The sequence below is a fragment of the Sinocyclocheilus grahami genome, unplaced genomic scaffold (genome assembly GCF_001515645.1).
Source record: "Sinocyclocheilus grahami isolate Dianchi unplaced genomic scaffold, SAMN03320097.WGS_v1.1 scaffold397.1, whole genome shotgun sequence".
In the NCBI taxonomy this organism is placed as follows: Eukaryota; Metazoa; Chordata; class Actinopteri; order Cypriniformes; family Cyprinidae; genus Sinocyclocheilus; species Sinocyclocheilus grahami.
The window spans coordinates 50,123-68,782 of NW_015505576.1; the positions used below are offsets into that span (position 1 = coordinate 50,123).

The 18,660-nt window shown below is 38.9% G+C and overlaps 2 protein-coding genes across 3 annotated transcripts in view; one reads left to right on the top strand and one right to left on the bottom strand.

Annotated features, from left to right (window-relative positions):
* The window catches only part of LOC107550383 (GRB2-associated and regulator of MAPK protein 2-like), a 15,749-nt gene extending 2,002 nt beyond the window's left edge, over positions 1 to 13,747 (top strand). Inside the window, exons 2-6 of one of the 2 annotated variants that reach the window (XM_016231642.1) lie at positions 435 to 575; positions 4,183 to 4,313; positions 8,158 to 9,276; positions 11,401 to 11,561; positions 12,719 to 13,747. In XM_016231642.1, the coding sequence (XP_016087128.1) occupies positions 435 to 575; positions 4,183 to 4,313; positions 8,158 to 9,276; positions 11,401 to 11,561; positions 12,719 to 13,484 (2,318 nt within the window). In that variant the 3' untranslated portion in view covers positions 13,485 to 13,747. The remainder of the gene's footprint in view (positions 1 to 434; positions 576 to 4,182; positions 4,314 to 8,157; positions 9,277 to 11,400; positions 11,562 to 12,718) is intronic. The other variant, XM_016231643.1, reaches the window with a different exon arrangement.
* Positions 13,748 to 17,472: 3,725 nt separating this feature from the next.
* The window catches only part of LOC107550361 (trifunctional enzyme subunit alpha, mitochondrial-like), an 18,004-nt gene continuing 16,816 nt past the window's right edge, over positions 17,473 to 18,660 (bottom strand). Inside the window, exons 12-16 of the mRNA XM_016231622.1 lie at positions 18,163 to 18,334; positions 17,984 to 18,070; positions 17,733 to 17,873; positions 17,585 to 17,653; positions 17,473 to 17,484 (exon numbers count right to left, since the gene is read on the bottom strand). Of these exons, the coding sequence (XP_016087108.1) occupies positions 17,473 to 17,484; positions 17,585 to 17,653; positions 17,733 to 17,873; positions 17,984 to 18,070; positions 18,163 to 18,334 (481 nt within the window). The remainder of the gene's footprint in view (positions 17,485 to 17,584; positions 17,654 to 17,732; positions 17,874 to 17,983; positions 18,071 to 18,162; positions 18,335 to 18,660) is intronic.

An 18,660-nucleotide genomic window follows, 5' to 3' on the forward strand; every position in this document is an offset into this window, starting at 1 on the left:
ATGCTATATATATATATATATATATATATATATATATATATATATATATATATATATATACATATATATATATATCTTTACATGCACTATATGGATGCAAATAAAGTTGGATATAATATATCCAACTTGATATATAGAGCTGTGAGATAATAGTTTACATTTTTGCGACAATATAAACAATCACACAGTTGAGATTTGCTATGTAGTATATATTGCTTTACGTGAATGTACTGTAAGTATCTGGGTGAGGTTTGATATAGTTATTGTACTTTTATCATTTGTTATTAATTATAAATTCATTAATAAATTTGAGTTACTGTAGAGTCAGACAAGCATTACCAATGCTGAGTGTCAGCCAATATGAATGTCTTGTTCTGAACCTGTAAATAATGAATTATCATGCTTATCAGTTGTGTGTTTTTGTGTGTATGCAGGTGAGAATGTGGATGGTCTGTCGGAGGAGGATGTGATTTTGCTTCACTCCTGCAGACAGTGGACCACCGTCACTGCCCACAGCCTGGAGGAGGGTCATTACGTGATTGGACCCAAAATAGACATCCCACTACAGTATCAAGGTACCATACAGGGTCATTAACGTTAACTAAAAAAAAAAATCATTAAAATAAACATTCAATTTTAATAAACAATAAAACGTTTTTCAGCTAGTTGTCAAGGCAACATTTCTCATTTTCGTTTAGTTTAAGTACTAAAATAACTAAAACCAAATGACCTAAAAGTACAAAGTAAACCCTATTTTAGACTAGTGCTGTCAAATGGATTAATCGTATCCAAAATAAAAGTTTGTGTTTAAATAATATATGTGTGTGTACTAGGGGTGGAAAGGTTCAACTTACTCACGGTTTGGTTTGTATCACGGTTTTAGAGTCACGGTTTCGGTATGGTTCGGTATGTGCTATGTTTAGGGAAAAACTAAACTGTCAAATAAAAATAAAGAAAATAAGAATAATCTATCTAACTACAAGCAACAGCACAATAAATACAATAGAGTAAAGATACAAATAAAATAAACAGTGATTTTCAGTTTTTTTTTAGGTAGGTCTAACATTAGTTTTTAGGTACAGAAATTGAATAAAGTAATGAAATGTAAAACAGCATTGCATATTTGACTGTATAAATTAAAGATTAATCTTTATTAAAGTTCCGAAAGCTATTTAATCAAGAGCAGTGAGTGATTTCTTTGTTGTTGCTGTTTGATTAATATTAAGAAAGTGCTGTCACTTTAAGAGAATGCACTGATCCAGTGCACTGATACAGTACATTCAGCCGGCTATGTCTGCTATAGGATACTTACCAAGACGGGCATTTTGACATAATTTGTGTGAATTTGTCCATTTAAACACAACACTTCAGAGAAAGCTTAATATTTGCGCATGTTCTGAGGATTGAACACACGCACAAATCTTCTCACTGCATGCGCGAGCTCGCGTCCTCTGGCTCTTAAATGTTTAAACTGGCAAAGCTTACATGAGTTTAGTTTAAACACAGATATCAAAGTGTGCTGTTCAGGGCTGCGTTCAGCCCCGACAAAAACGGTGCAAACCGTTTTTTAAACGGAAATGGTGATGTGTTGAACACCCTGTTCTGATGACCAAGAGTTGCAACTATGGCAGCTGAGAAGGCCATTCTTTGTGTTCTTTTTGAAGAATTTTCGGAGCCTGATGAAATCGGTATAAATACGTGTTTAATACTGCAATATACGCTCGATGTTACAGTCATTGCCCTTGCCCTCCAGAATAAAAGAGGACATCCCAATCAAATGAAGGGAAAACTGTGGTTCCTAATTATTGTGATCCAACATTGCCTCGCATTTCAGGTGAAGGATAATCCACTTTTTACCTCCAAGACTGTGTTATGATCTATATGACCTTATTATTTTTATTGTTAGTATTAGACTTATCATTATTGCTGATCGCTGTTGTTGTGCTATGATATTGTAATATTTACCATTATATAATCAGAGGGGTATAGAAAAGTTTATGAAAGTGTCATTCCATAATACAATAGCAAAATATATAAATGTATAGTATTTTTATGTTACATTAATCAGTATTTAGCACAACTTCCTAAGGAAAGGATATGGACCAGAAGACATTGCAATTACTAAATGATATTTAGACAGACTTAAAGAAGTTCCAGGTCTATACTTGTGCCCTTATTATTTCAGTTATTTTGCCTTTAATGTAAATAAACATGTGCAAACAATATACTTGCTATTGTGAATTTATTTGGATGTTAATTACATTGTGCGAGCTGTCTCTTTAATACCGCGTGGTTTACATACATGTTGCTGCTGATTGGGCTGACATGTTTGACACACCCACCAAAGAAGAGAAAAAGCATCTCAAACCCCGTTGCACACCGTTTCCAGGAGCAAACCGTAGCAAAACGGTGCACACCGGTTTGAGCTTGAATGTGCCCCAGGTCTCACCTGTGCGCGCACGCTATCAGCTCCCGGGTGATGACGGAATAAATGCTCATATTCCAGCACATTGAACAAGAGTGAATGGTTTGTCCACGTTTTTTTTTTATCGCTGTTGTTGGAATGTACTGGGAAGCCAGAATGCACATCCATCAACAGAAACAGCCGAACCGTGTTTGTTTTACGTGTTATCTATAGCAAACCATAGGCCTATTACAAATGCGTTGTCAGCTTTAATTGAACCGCGGTCCTAGCGTTCGGTTCGATTTTTTTCCGCGAACCGTTCCACCCCTAGTGTGTACTGAGTATGTTTTAAATGAACTTTTCCACGACATTCTAATTTATTGAGATGCACCTGTATACAAATATGTGTGTGTATTTATATATATTTATACATAGTACACACATATAATATGTAAACACAAACTTTTATTTCGGATGTGATTAATCGATTTGACAGCACTAATTTAGACATATTTTAAAATAATAAAGAAATAAAAATGACAAAAAAAGACAACTTTTACTAAAATTAAAATGAAAACATAAAATATAAAAAAATATATTAAATCTAATTCAAAATATTAAGAAAAACTATAATAGTATCTCAATGATACTAAAATAACACAGGTACTATATAACACACAGAGACTGGAATATGTGCCAACAGGTATACCTCACATTCAAATAATAATTTTAATTCATTAGTGATGTTCGCACATGCAATGATATGAACGGCATTGCCAATTTTTTTTGCAATTTGTTGTGTTATTACTTCTAAAAGTGACTTATTTACTCCTGGAGGATGATAAAATGGTCACAAGAGTCTTATCTAGAGACCAGAATATTATAGAGACTGTGGGGTGGACTTTTTTTACTGGGAACATTGGATGCAACATCCTTGCATCATGTTGAAAATATTCGGACAGACATGTTTGTATATTTTCTTCCTCAACCAGTTTGTAAAAGTAAAGTTTTAAGAAAATAAGCAATGAAACTGACCCTAGAGCAGCACACAAAACTGATTTCTCATTGAGAGTGTACAAGCTATTTAAAAACACTGAAAGCAGAGAGAAAGAGCGAGAGACAGAGATGATTGGTTGTTAACAGTATATTGATTGTTGTATTCAAGCACTTAACTTCACACGTTCACTTTGATGTTTTCTCCATTACGCACACACACACACACACACACACTCTCACACATATTCAGTCAGTCTCAATTCAATTCACTGTTTTATTGCAGTGAGTGTTTTCATACCATATGGGCAAAGCATTCAGGCGATACAGGGACAACAAATGAACGCTGAAGATTGTACATTTCTTGTGTAGAATAAAGCCAAAAATGTCAAAGTGATAGGAAGTACTGTAGTAGTGATGATACTTTGTTTTTAAATATTACTACATGTATACAAAAAGTTTTTCATATATATAAAATGCATTACACCAAATAATGTTCTTTTTAGCAGCATCATATGACCCCTTTAAATGAGGAGATACCATTGACTTCTGTTGTTTTTTCTACAAGGCTAATATATAATCTCTACAGACTAAACTTTAAACCCTAAAACAAACTTTTGCATTAAAAAAAAAAAAAAAAAAAAACTGCATTAACCTATTTTTTTTTTAAACCTTTCAGGATGTCACTAATGAACACTTTTAGCTCACTTCTGGGGACATTTTGGGGGATTTTGCAACACACTTTCTTTGTTGCTTTCTTTCACTCTGTTTTTCTCTGTTCTCAGGGAAGTTTAAGTTATTGGATCAGGATCGGGATGTTCGCGAGCCAGTTCAATACTTTGGAAGCGTGGAGGAAATCGCAGGAATCTTTCCTGATCGTGTGTTCGTCATGGAGCCCATCACATTTAGTGTTACGGTAACAACAGCAAAACTTCTCACATGAATCTACCAGTAGTGTTGTTATCGTTAACTAAAACTATATATATAAAAAAAAAAACACGTTAACTGAAATAAACATGAACTGAAATACTGTATAAAAAACAAACTTATTTCAGTTAATGCCAAGGCAACAGTTCAAATTTGTTTAGTTGAAGTACTAAAATTGCTAAAACTAAAGCTGAAAAATAGACTTATTAAAAAACTATTACTAACAACGGAAAATATAAAAACTAGTCTAATTCAAAATATTAATAAAGTATTAAAATATGAATACGACTAGCTTTAGGTCACGGTCCAGGTGTGTGGAGGCAGGCAGGATGACGAGGACGACAAGGATTCTAATAGGGATATTTAATTTAGAGACAACAAGGCAGATTCGGGTAGATGAGACACACACTCAGGGTAACATTCACAATAACCGACACTAAGGCTTAGACAGACAGGAACTAATGTAGGGTGGACTATTAGTGGCAGACAGGTGAGCACAATAAGGGTAATTAACTAATGATTAGAACGGGCTAAATCAACAAAAGGGGAAGAAACAACAATAAACAGTCCACAGGGGCGTTACATTACTCCCCCCTCCCGGAAGGTGCGTCCTCGCACCGTAGAAACAGAGGGAGGGGCGGAGGGGGACTAAGGACATCCACTACTAAGGACAAAGTAGTGGATGTGAGATGGTGAGAGGGGAAAGCAAAGGGCTGGCAGGCAGACCAGACAGGTGGAGGTTCCGGCGGAGGACGGACCTACAGGAGGAGGACGCCTAACAGAGTCCATGGAGGTGACGATGGAGGGAGGAGCCAGGGAGACGTCAGGAGGGAGCCGGAGCAGGAGGAGGAGCCAGGTGGGACCCTGGCCACAGCCATAATAGCGGCCCACGGTGGAGCCGACGGAGGGAGGAGCCATGGAGGAGGAATGTCCACCGACTCCAGGGGGCCGACCAATGGCGACGGAGCAGGTGGAGGAGCCCGAGGCGGAGAGCCAACGAGCCAGGGGGATGCCGAGGATCCGGGGGGCCAGGGTGGAGCCGAGGGCTCTGGCGACCGAGGCGGAGTTCCAGAGATCCGCGGCGGAGCCGGAGCGACTGAGGACCAAGGTGGAGCGGACGGGAGGAAGGAGCCCAACGGAGCCGGTAGGACAGAGCGACGAGGCGCAGCCAGAGGAGAGGAGTCCAGAGGCGATGGCGGGTCGACGCCCGACCAAGGCGGAGCCGGAGGGCAGGCACTGGAGAGAGCTCTTGGGCTGGAGCCCTTCCTGCGCGGAACTGGGGATCGGGAGCCATTCCGAGGCTCGACAAGGGATCGAGAGCCATTCCGAGGCTCGACCGGGGATCGAGAGGTCTCTCCTCCTCGTTTTGGCACTGAACGCCCTCCATATTCTGGCCCTTATGTCCCGCCATAGTCAGCTCCCCCTCAGCCAGGATGCAGGCGGCGGAGCTCCTCTCCACGCTCACACCGTCCACGGCTTGCTCCCTCGTGGTGGGCACTGTCACCGGCTCTCGCACCTGGTCTGACGGGTTGGGCTCAACATTCGAGGCGATCCTCTTCTCAGCCGCAGGGCTTCGCTCCGGCTCGTAGACCGTGGCGGGAAATGGCTCTCCGTCATCGGGGGGCTCAGGCTTATGCTCCGTACCGTGGGGAGATGGTGGGGCTGGTGTTGTCAGCAATGTCCACGGTCAGATGGGATTTGCAGGACACCAGCACCCACTCGATGAAGGTGGCAAAGCTCTCTCGAGGACCATCCCCGGACAACTGCGCTCGTGTGGTGGCGTTAAGTCCAACTTGATAGAATGTACAGAGGCAGTTGTCCGGGTAGTGCGTGAGGTGAGCCAGGGACAGAAAGTAATCCGTGTGGTCCTCAAGAGAGCGTTCCCCCTGCTCCAGCAGGAGGATTTGGAATGCGGGGTAATCCATAAGAAAAAATAAAAACTGACAAAAACCAGAAAAACAAACGAGGGGAAAGACGCCGCTATACTTTACTTTTGGGTCGGTTATTCTGTCACGGTCCAGGTGTGTGGAGGCAGGCAGGATGACGAGGAGGACAAGGATTCAAATAAGGATATTTAATGTAGAGACAACCAGGCAGATTCGGGTAGATGAGACACACAAACTCGGGGTAACATTCACAATAACCGACACTTAGGCTTAGACAGACAGGAACTAATATAGGGTGGACTATTAGTGGCAGACAGGTGAGCACAATAAGGGTAATTAACTAATGATTAGAACGGGCTAAACCAACAAAAGGGGAAGAAACCACAATAAACAGTCCACAGGGGCATTACATTTTACAAGTTATGTAGTACAATCTCCAACAAATAATGATTTATCATGACAAAATATTTTGTCACACTGTATTATGCACACAGCTTTAAAATAGATTTTTCATTGAAAAGTCCAATTCATTGCAGGATTCGGATTGTTTAAACAGTTTCATGTAAATGAATCAGTTAAAAAAAATGATTCACTGATTCATTCAAAACCCCTAAATGTTTTTGATTTGAGCATGATTGAATGATAAATTACTCTGGTAGTTACATATTTAAATTATTTTGGTCCCCTTAATTGGCTTCAATTTAGTTAGCAGATTTTGTTAGTAGATTCTAGTGTAAAGGCTGTTCACACCAAAGACAATAGGCCTAACTATAACAATATATGAGAATAGCGAAGTCCACACCACAACTAAATTGAAACCAGCACAGATAAATGATAAAAACATTTACAGCCAATCAGAATCCATCCTGCTTTAACAAGCTTGAGCATTTGGAGCGACAAAGTGCAGCGTGCACTTTAAACAGAATTGTATCATCTGTTGGTGTGGATGCTGATATAGTTATCGTTCTAGATATCTTTATAGGTATTGTTCTTGCTGTGAACAAGCCTTAAAGGTGCAGTAGGAGATCTTGGAAAATGCTAACTTTAGCCTGATAGCACTGAAAGCGAACGTCCCACCCTCCTTGCAATCGCCGTCCAAAGCCACGCCCCCTGAACGCATATACGCTCACTCACAGACCAGAATACCAGAGACAACATTACTACAATAGGCTACATCAGCGGTTCCCAATTCCAGCCCATGTTCCGAAGTTAAATAAACTTCAATGGATTTCCCCTGCTCAGGGAGTAGGGAGCAATGAACACTGTGTTATCATATCAATCGGAACACAGTTCATGCACGTAGCTCTCTTCTAACGAGCTGGTTATCTGAATCGGGTGTGTTAACTAAGCGAGACATGCAAAACACATGCCCGAGGACTGGAAATGCGAACCGCTGGGCTGCCTATATCATGTGTCATTCACCGGTGAGAAAACTTTAAATGTACTACAATACCAGGAAGGAAGATCGAGTTGTTGATTCTGTGCCATTCTCGCTCTGTCTGCACAGCGTGCGTGAACGCGCTGATGACGTATCCTGTCTGCGCGAACTGGGTGCGCAGAGGTATGCTAATACATGCGTTGACAGGCAGGTAGGAAAGCCAATTAAAACGCTCGGACCGAGCGTTTTGATTGGACGAACATTTCTTGGTCCTACACCTTCCACAGAATATATAAATACAGATAAATACATTTAGACCACTTAGCTTAATGCTTGCTATCGGGATGTGAAGAGACTTTCAACCAGCATAACAAAAAATGTTTCTGAAGACAATCACCTATTGCACCTTTAACTAATTCTAGGCTTGATTATAGTTTAACTGCTATAAATTACGAGTAGCCTGTAGCTTGACAAAGAAGGTTCGTCCTGGTCTCTAACCTTATGGCATCAGTAATGTGTTTTTTGTTAAATGCTAATACATCTGTCTCTCTCTCTTCCTCTCGCTGTAGGTGGTGTCTGGGGAGTTTACGGAGGATAGTGAGTTGTATAATTTCTCTCTGCAGGCGGGAGATGAATTAACCCTCATGGGCCAGGCAGAACTGCTCTGCATCCAATCAACTCGCGAGAAATCCCGCCTGACTGCGCTACTGCGGCGACTGGGCAAAGCAGGCGGAGCTCTGGGACGTCCCGCCCGCACGAAGATGCCTTGTTTGATATGCATGAACCATCGGACCAATGAGAGCGTCAGTTTGCCGTTCCAGTGCCGCGGGCGGTTCTGCACGCGTTCACCGCAGGAGCTGCAGATGCAGGGAGGTGAACACACCGTGCGCAGCATCATCGAGCGCGTGCGGTTACCCGTGAACGTGTCCGTGCCATCGCGACCTCCTCGCAACCCATATGACCTGCACGCAATCCGCGAGGGCCATCGATATAAACTCCTCAGCATCATCAGCAAAACTGTGGTTCTCTGCTGCATACTTCGCAAAGAGGAAGTCACGCCGTCTCACTTCCTGTTATTAACGGACATGCCGCGCTTCACTCTGCCGGAGGGTTTATTGCGTGTGGACGCTTCCTACCAGCAGGTGGTGCTACAGTGCGCTCTGTGTTGCCAGGAGAGCTTTGACCCGGACGATTACTCGCGTGCTGTGCGTGAAGTCAAGACGGATTTCTCCGAGGAGTGTCTCAGCCCACGGCGGATTCGGGTGTGCGTTCAGGGCTACGGGCACGACGAGCTCGGGACGTCCCTGCAGAGACTGTCTCTGTGTGTCTATGGAGGCGGAGCCATCACACACACACACACGATCTCACACGGCTGCAGAGACTCACTGGTCGACTCGCACACGCTGCCCTCTAGCGACGGAGAGGAGCGAGAATACGTCACACCCGATTGGTCAACAGAGACGCAGGAAATTCCGTACGAGGAGCTCTGGACCAATCAGAGTTCTGGAAGTTTTGGGTTGACGTCTGAGAGCGCAGTGAAGGCGGAGCATAACCTCATATCCTTCCACTCCACTACCACGTCATTGGATGGAACGGTAGGCTCCACACATGTAGCCATGGTGCAGATGGAAGCAGGAAGAGTGTCGAGAGTATCGACTCCACCTCCTGTCCCACCCAAATCTGAAGCTGTAAGCAGCCATTTTACACAGATTTTCCATTAAAATTCAAAGCTTTTAAAAAAAAGAAAAGAAAGAAAAACATATCCTATATATATATATATATATATATATATATATATATATTTTTGCCCCACTGTATATATATATATATATATATATATACATACTGTATATACAAATTTTTTTAGAGTGAGATTTTCATTATGGGGGAAATACAGTATATGTATTTGTTAAATAATGCCACTTCAAAAAATCTTAATAAGTTTAATTTTCTGTAAGTAAAATGTAAATATTAAGTGTATATATATAAAATTTTAATTTTATCTAAGTTTTTTAAATAATTTTTTTGTTATTTTTTATTTTAAAAATAAGTTAATAATTAATAATAAAGTACAATAAATAATAAAATATATAAATATAATTTCTTTGTAACTATTGATTTGGGGGTGAAATATTCTGGACATGTTCTTGACCAGTTTCGTAAGATTCACTCTTTTAGATATTTCTCTAGCATTATTGGGCTTTTGTTCAGTAACCCTCTTTATTCTCATGAGATACACTTTTCTTCCTCAGTTCTTTTGCCACGGTCAAACATGCAAACACCCACACACACACACACACACATTCATATGTGCTTTGTGGCCCAAACAGTATCATGCAGCACTGCCGCCCTAGACTAAAGACTAAATAATTGATAGTGTTGCTTTTAAAGGCTGAATAATGAGCATATGTTTACTGGAACAGAACATATACACAGCACACACACACTCACAGAAACATAATCACACATCATCTCAGCCTGTGTCTTTTCAGGTGTGTTTCGAGTCATTCATTTGTGTGCTTATAATGTACACTACAAAAACACAGTGACAGTGTTTCAGGCATTACAGGCCAGGAGACATTTTAGTGCCATAACTATGTGAATCATTAACTGATATAATAGTAATATGAGGAGCTACCTGAATGTTTTATACTAATAATACAGGTGGTAAAACAGTTTTTAGAGTAGCAACCTTTTCTGGTTTTACTGACATGTTTTACCGTGTAAAACAAACAGTATATAAACAGAAAAACAAACATCTCTTCTGGAATTAAAGTCTTTTTGACACTGTTGACTGAAATTACAGCCTTTCTCTTTTACCCTCTTCTCTCTCTCTCCCACACACAGAGGGTTCAGGCCTGGCCTGTAATTTAGCTTCCCAAACACACACACACACACACACAGTCCCTGGTGTATTTGCTGAGGAAGGAACTGTGTCCCAGAATCCCAAAAGAGGAAATTTAGACAGCGATAACAGATATTAAGGAGTTTATCATCATGATGATCATTGAGACAATATTTCCATATTAACCGTAGTTAGGAAACAAGCACTTGTAAACACTGGTTTACTACAGAGTATGTCTGAAACTCTAATTAAAGAATCATAAAAAGAGGTTCAGTTTCAGTTTGTGATTTCTTTTGCTGATTGTATTGTTCTGTATACTGTTTAGAGTTATTAAAAAAGGACATATATTGATCTCGGAATAAAGGTTTTGTGGATATTTGATTTAAATAAACCTATTTGAATATTAAAATATAGTTCAAATGAGTTCAAATTTATTAACACAGTTTCCATAAAATGTACTGACTTATAACTACATTTTTTGTCTCTCCAGTGATTTACACATCTGCTACAATAACGGATTTGAATTATCTTCATATCTTTTATTATATGCAATTATTTGTGATTACTTTGATTCATTAATCATCGGCATATCATGTAATTATTTCAACTGACAGCCCGAGATAAATTTAATTTCATAGTATTATATTCTGTTAATATAAGATTTTTGCCTCCATTTAACAAACTTAACAGTGTTCTGTATTTAGTTTTCAATATTCAGTGTTTAATAATGATTGTTTGGTTTTGAGTGTTCTATTTATTCCATATTCTGTGTTTAATATTAATTGTTCTATATTCTGTATTTATTATTTGATTTTCTGTGTTCAGTATTAATGACATGGAAATATGTTGTTTAACTTTCTCCTGGAAATAAAGTGACATTTACTTAAAAACCAGGTCTTGAGTTGTGAGGAAGACAAGAGCAAGACTGTAATATAACTGTTCTTTTGCATTTTTTCTCTCTGTCTAGGTGAAAGAAGAGTGTCGTTTCTTAAACGCTCCTCCTGTTCCGCCCCGCTGTGCTAAAGGCCCCGCCCCCAGCCCTCCAGTTCCCACCCGTGTACCTAAAACACCGCCCACACAGACGCTCAACCCAAACCCCTCATTTTATTCCTCTGGACTGCAAGAAAGGTAAAAATTACTATTGGAGGAGTTTAAATAGAGTTGTTTTAAGTACCTATTGGTTGGAAATAAGTAGGAATGGGAATCAAGAGGAAGCACTGATAATTGAACTATAGCAAATACTGTGAAACAAAATACCTAAAGAACAAAAATCATTAGCATTCATTTTTGCATATTTGCATTAATTTATTATGAAAAGTTGCAAAAAGGCCCACACACTATAAATAGGGATATAACGATTCACTCAACTCACGATGTGATACAATTCACGATACAATTTACTCACATTTACTCGCTTTATTTTTTTTTACAAAATGAGATTTAAGACAAATTATAAATGATAAAGTGTCCTTTTATTATTGCTTGGACAAAATGCTGCACATTTTTATGAAATTGAAATATGTCAAATAACGAAAATAATAAAATAAATCTGTTCATATAAACAAACTAAGGCTTTTTAATGTGCACATGCAGCATGAGCAGTTTTTAATCTAAATTAGATTGCATAATTTGACATTTTACTCAAAAACAGAATGCTCTGACTTTAGTTTTGTGAAGCTATACTACATAAAATATATCTGCACGAAACAAATACAGCAGATGGGCTGAATGAAAACGCATATTCATTCTCTGCCAGCAGGTGGCACTTATGGAATAGCGCCACCTGTTGGCATTACCTTGGTTGCCACTGTAAACGCAGCAGTGCTGCGCTTATGAACACTACTTTAATATGCATTAAACAAAGGCAAGATGAAAAGAAAATACCCTCTAAAGTTTTCTAATGGCAGTCATTTCCCCTCAGTCAGACCCCAATTGTATCACGATTCGTTTAACATCTCAACCTATTAGAATTGTCTCATATTTGTATCGATTTTCAACCGGCTCGGGGTGCATCAATACATCCCTAACTATAAAGGTAAAAAAAGACAACAAAAAAGCAAATGCAAGATAAAAACCACAGCTCAACATGAGCTCAAGCGCAACATGACCGTCAATGCACTGGGCACTTCCATTTGCTTTTTTCTTGTCCTGCTTCACCTTTCTAACGTGCTTTTTTTGCAACTTTTCAGCTGTTTGGATTGTTGTGGATTACAACTTTTTGATCTTTTTGTTGAGTTTTTGGTGATTTCTTCATTTCTTCATTTTAATACAACTCTCTCTATCAGTTCTGCTCCTTATAGTGGCAGCAACTCTCCATCGCCAGACTCTTATTCTCTGTATTGCTACCCGTGCACCTGGGCTGACTGTGTGACCGCCGACCCTTGCGTGAGCCCTGATCCCGCCCAACCTGCACAGGCCTGTTGGTCCCACCCACGAGGAGGCGGAGCCTACACCTCCAACATCCTCAATACACCTCTACTCAGTACTGACTCCGCCCAAAAGAACTACTCCACCTGCCCTAGACCGCGGCCGGTGGCGCAAAACCGCTTTGCACCGTTCGGCGCCCTAAACCCTTTTGCCAATCCGGGACACGCCCATGCCTCCTCCGATTGGCTCACCACTGGTAGGAACTCTCCCACTCTGATACCCGACCTCATTAGCTCTACCCCTAAGGAGCCTCAAGCCAATCAGGGAGATTCAGAAGGAGGCCCTGAGACTCCGCCCAGACCCGTGAAGAGTTCAGAAGAGGACACGGTCACCGCAGACCCCGCCTCCAGATCAGTCGCCATGGCAAAGGGGGCAGAGGGAGGGGCCGGGTCATCTTGGCGACCCCCAGCAGAGCTCTGCTGGCTCTCGGTGGAGGAGGTTTCATCCAGTCTGCGGTTCATCGGCCTTTCGGATGACGTGATTGGTCTGTTCAGCCGAGAGAGGATTGACGGCTCTATTTTCACTCAGCTGACAGAGGAAATCTTGTCTGAGGACTTTAAACTCACCAAACTGCAGGTCAAAAAAATCATGCAGTTCATCAAGGGATGGAGACCCAAGATATGAGCAGCATCCTCGTGAATTTAAGGAATGTTTTTGTTTGAGTGACACAAGAGTACTACAGCCACAATGAGTGCTTCTGCTCGGACTATTTCAGATGTTTTATATGTGTGTTTGTGTGTGTGTGTCTGAAATACACCTTTCTAATCGAAGGACTGACAGATTGTGACTAATATATTATGGAGCACTATTTGATGTTTTTGTTATGAATATTTTTATTCCTGGGGTGGGATGATTTTGTGTGCCTTCAGTGGACAGTCAGAACTTATGGGGTGGCTGTTCTGTAACTTTTTTTAGTTAAAATGATCCGAAATCAATATTTGAGCAAGTATATAACCAGCCAGTGTTCAAAACTATCGCCTTACTTCAGCCCTATTCACAATGGTTATAGTTTATAATAATGTTTTCTAATTTGAGTGGTACGGGTAGGTTTTCGCGGGAAATTCTAGCATGCTGCTGCATCATTACGTCACGCCTGTAAACATAAAGAAGTTGTCCCGGCTACTAGGCTATCGCATGTAAAGATCTTGCAGGTGGAGGATCGTTTATAGCCTTTTCTCACAGCAGCTGGAATAATTAAATGTATCATTTTGATGGCGGATTGTAATCCAGAAAGGATTATGTGTTTATGAAACACATGTGAATGAAATGAAATTATATTCCAGTTTTAAATGTGCTTCTGATTACAGATAGCCTGGGTTAAAATACAAGATTTGTATTTTAAAGACAACCAGTTCGAAGGGAGCATAGTTTGCTTTTTGAGTTAAAAGAATTTCTTAATATGAAATTTGAATGGTATGACAATTAGATTAGACTGGGCAGAAATTTTAATCTACTCGCTTATACACACTATACTCATAATCACGCAATGCTGATGTTGTTAACAATAATAATTTGAGAATTAAGTATAACAATAATAATAATTTGCATGGTTTGATGTAATAAGAGCTAATCGATCTTTAGATAAAATCACCATTGGTAGCGTGATTTATTGTACTGCTTTTTTCCTCAGTTGGTCAGAACAAACTTGGCAGACTTGTTACTTACTTGTTCAGATGACAATATCCGGTGAAAATTCTTATTTGAGTCATATATTCCAAGACGTAGGCTAGAATCTGTGATTGCGAAGTACAGTAAATATCCACACTGGTGCGGTGACTGCCACACACACATACTCCTCAAAACATTAGATTCATACGCGCTGGAGCTGTGCCGCTGCACAACCCACGCAAGGAAGATAATTCCGCACACAGCTGCAATTGCAGGTTTTCTAACAGAGATGCCGACATAGAGGCAAAACTTACAGACTACAGCTTTAAAGGGTTAGTTCGGCCAAAAATAAAATTTTTTGATCCTCTGTGACCCTCCCATAGACAGCAAGAGTACTACCACAATCAACGTCCAGAAACGTAGCAAGGAGATCGGTAAAATAATCCATGTGACATCAGGGGTTCAACCGTAATATTACGAAGCTACGAGAATACTTTTTGTGCACAATAGAAAAAAAAAAAAAAAACTTTATTAAACAATTCATCTCCACCCTAGCGCCATTTTGGAGAATATCCACTGAACGCAAACAGTGTATGTTGTTCTGTGTCAGCCGCACCACACAGTGCTGTAGTTGTAGCTGTTTTTTAGGGTGGAGATGAATTGTTGAATAAAGTTATTTTTTTTTTCTATTGTGCACAAAAAGTATTCTCGTAGCTTCGTAATATTACGGTTGAACCCCTGATGTCACATGGATTATTTTACCGATCTCCTTGCTACGTTTCTGAACGTTGATCGTGGTAGTACCCTTGCTGTCTATGGGAGGGTCAGAGAGCTCTCAGATTCCATAAAAAATATCTTAAATTGAGTTCTGAAGATTCCGAAGAATCTTACTGGTTTGGAACGACATGAGGGTAATTAATGACAGAATTTTCATTTTTGGGTGAACTATCCCTTTAAGTAAAAGTAAAACTTATGAAAACATTGTGTTAAGAATTTTGGCAAAATGTTCATTAAAAATGTCTGGGGGGGGGAAATATTAAATATATTTTTTTCTTGACAGATTTGATGAGATTCACTCATTAGAGCACAATTTTTCTCTTTCCTTCTGCTCTCATGTGGAGCTCATGTCATGCACACAGGAAGTGAGACTTTTTAGAGATTTAAAAATAAAGAGTTCAGTTTGTGATGTACACGTTAATAAGAGCAGCAAGTGTTTAGAGTCTGAACACTCTGTAAGTAGGTGACAGTAATTAAGAGTTAACTAATTACAGTCCACGCTGATGGAGGACGTGTGCGAGGTGAGTCAGAGCTGCTGAAATGAGAAGATTTTAGCCTTATCTCACCGTTTAAAAAATATTTTATCAGCATTTAAGGAATGCTTATTTAACAGCTTCCCCCTCTGTAGATGCATTTGTACTTTGAATAATATTTAACAGCGGTAGTGTTTCATTTGTACTGTAATTTAATGTCTGATTTAATTGTATGATCCTGATGGATCAACTACAGAAAAGAATAAATCAATAGTGCTCACTTGAACAAAGTGTATTGACAGGTAAAATGTAGCCTATAAAAGAAGCTCCAGTATATGTTCGGAATGGAAAACTAGATTTTTGCTTATTGTTGAATATTACTTTTAAAAACAGTTTTTAGTTATTCGCAGCCGGCACATGACCGACCTTCAACGTTGAAATATGGTTGAAATAATGACAGTTGTTGTTTCAACGTTGAAACAATTCACACAGATTTACCAAATATTACTTTTAAAAACTGTTTTTAGTTATTCGCAGCCGGCACATGACCGACCTTCAACGTTGAAATATGGTTGAAATAATGACAGTTGTTGTTTCAACGTTGAAACAATTCACACAGATTTACCGCCGCCAACTAGACGATCAATATTTGTTGAAATTTGTTTGAATATTGTTTTAAACCAAATTACGGAGGTCCTAAAGGAACAAGATGATAGAAAGACGGAGGAAAAAAGAGAGATATGGAGGGGGAAAAACTTTAAAATTTTACAAAAAATGTATATATATATATATATATATATATATAAAATATATATTATTACCCCCACCCATCCATCCATTTTTTCCAGCCCCATGTCCCCTTACTGGCTCCATATTGAATATATAATAATACTCATATTTATTTGTTACATCAATAAAAAAATTTTTTACCACTGACATGCTCTGGTGCCCCACACTTTGAAAACCTCTGTACTACAGAATATATTCTGTTTATCAGTACATACTGTATATGCTATAGTATGGACCTATGCCAACACATTCTTCAGTCTTTCAAAGAGTTTTCCTTTACATACAGTAAAATACAGGATGGTGTGAGATATAAATCCTTTCAGAAAATATTCAGAGGTTACAAGTTTATTATAGCAGAATCATACAAACCACTATGCTATACTAAAAAAAAAAAAAAATGTCTCCAGGCACGTTGGTTAAAACAAAAATGTAGCTGCAACATTCAGAAATTATTCTACAGGGAACTAATGTGTAGCTGAATAATGCCAATAAATATGCAACTGTTAAATTCTTTAAAAAAAAAAAAGTTAATGTTGAGAACAAACCTCAACTTTAGAGGGATTTTACATAGTTATCTTTTCTTTAACCACATAAATAAACTGATAAATTATGTACAGGCCAAGTTAGGAAAGATCTGCTTTTTAACCCACTAATCATAAAACAAATAAAATGAAAGATTTGTAAATAATGCACTACTGTAAGTGTGTGAATGTGACGCTTAATTAAAATTGAACCTAAATTGTACCTTTTATAATGTTAAAAAAGATTTCCGTATCACATAAATGCTGTTTTTTTTTAAAAAGTTTCTATTCCTCAAAGAATTCGGAGAAAAACATCAGTTTCCACAAAAATATTAAGCAGAAACTGTTTTCAACACTGATCATTTTTTTTTAAATTGATAGAAGAAAGAAAAAAAAAAAAGATTTTAAACAAACAGTCCAAATTTAATTAAGTTGTCTGCTTCTTCACAGGTACACCTTTTAACCACAAACAAGCTTGCAATCTTTAATTGGAACACATAAAAATGTGTTTGTTTGTTTTTACCTGCATAAGCTATTCAAACATGTAGGAATTTACCTGCAGTGCTCGAACGGCCTCGGCTAACATAGGCGCTAGACAGCGAGTGGTGTAAAAACCTGGACCATCCTGATGAAATATACATACAACATAATTATTCGCTGATGCACAGAAAATGTTGAAAATATAAAGCAGAACGTGTTCATACCCCCACGACTATGATGACCTTTCCCTGTTTAAGCCCAACAGCCACGGCAGATGCTGTTGTGTCTTTGGAGGTTTTATTGGTGGTGATGATTTCTAGCAGTTGCATTTTATCCACAGGAGAGAAATAGTGCATCCCGATCACCTACATCACACACGAGTAGTTCAGCATAAAGACTTTCACAAACAATCACTCCTTCAGTACTGACTAATAACAATCAAACCCATTTAAAACACTCAAACACACACACGCACCTTTTCAGGTCTCTTACTGGCTGCTGCAATGTCTTTGATTGGCAGAGCGGATGTGTTTGTGGCAAAAATACAGTGAGGAGGAATCACCTGCACACAGAACAAGTATGATCAGTAGTGTATATATACGGAGGGCTGCACTGTATATTGCACTAAGCAAACACACACAAAGTTGAACTTACGGCCTCAACCTCCTTCACCACTTTATGTTTGATTGACAGGTCTTCAAACACGGCTTCAATGACCATGTCAGCATTCTCAAAGTCACGGTAGTCCAGCTGTCCTGACAGCAATGACATAATCCCATCTCTCTCGAATGTCGTCAGACTCTTCTTTTTTGTTTTGTCGTTAAGACTGAGAAAGAAACAGTGAAATATATTTATTAGATTTAACATAAGTTTAAACATTTAAAATAACATTTAAAATACAAAAATATTGTTTTTACATGTTTAACTAAGTAACCGTTTTAAAGGATTGAATATATTACAACTTCTTTTGTAATTCAACCTTTTTCCAGGTTGAACTTGAAAAAAGAATATAACAGTTTTAAATGATTTGAAAGTTTTTTTTTTAAAGATTTTATTAAAAAAATATATTACAATGTTAAACAAATAAATAAATATTTTGAAAAAAAAAAAAAAAAAAAATATATAAATAAATATATATATATATAAATATTA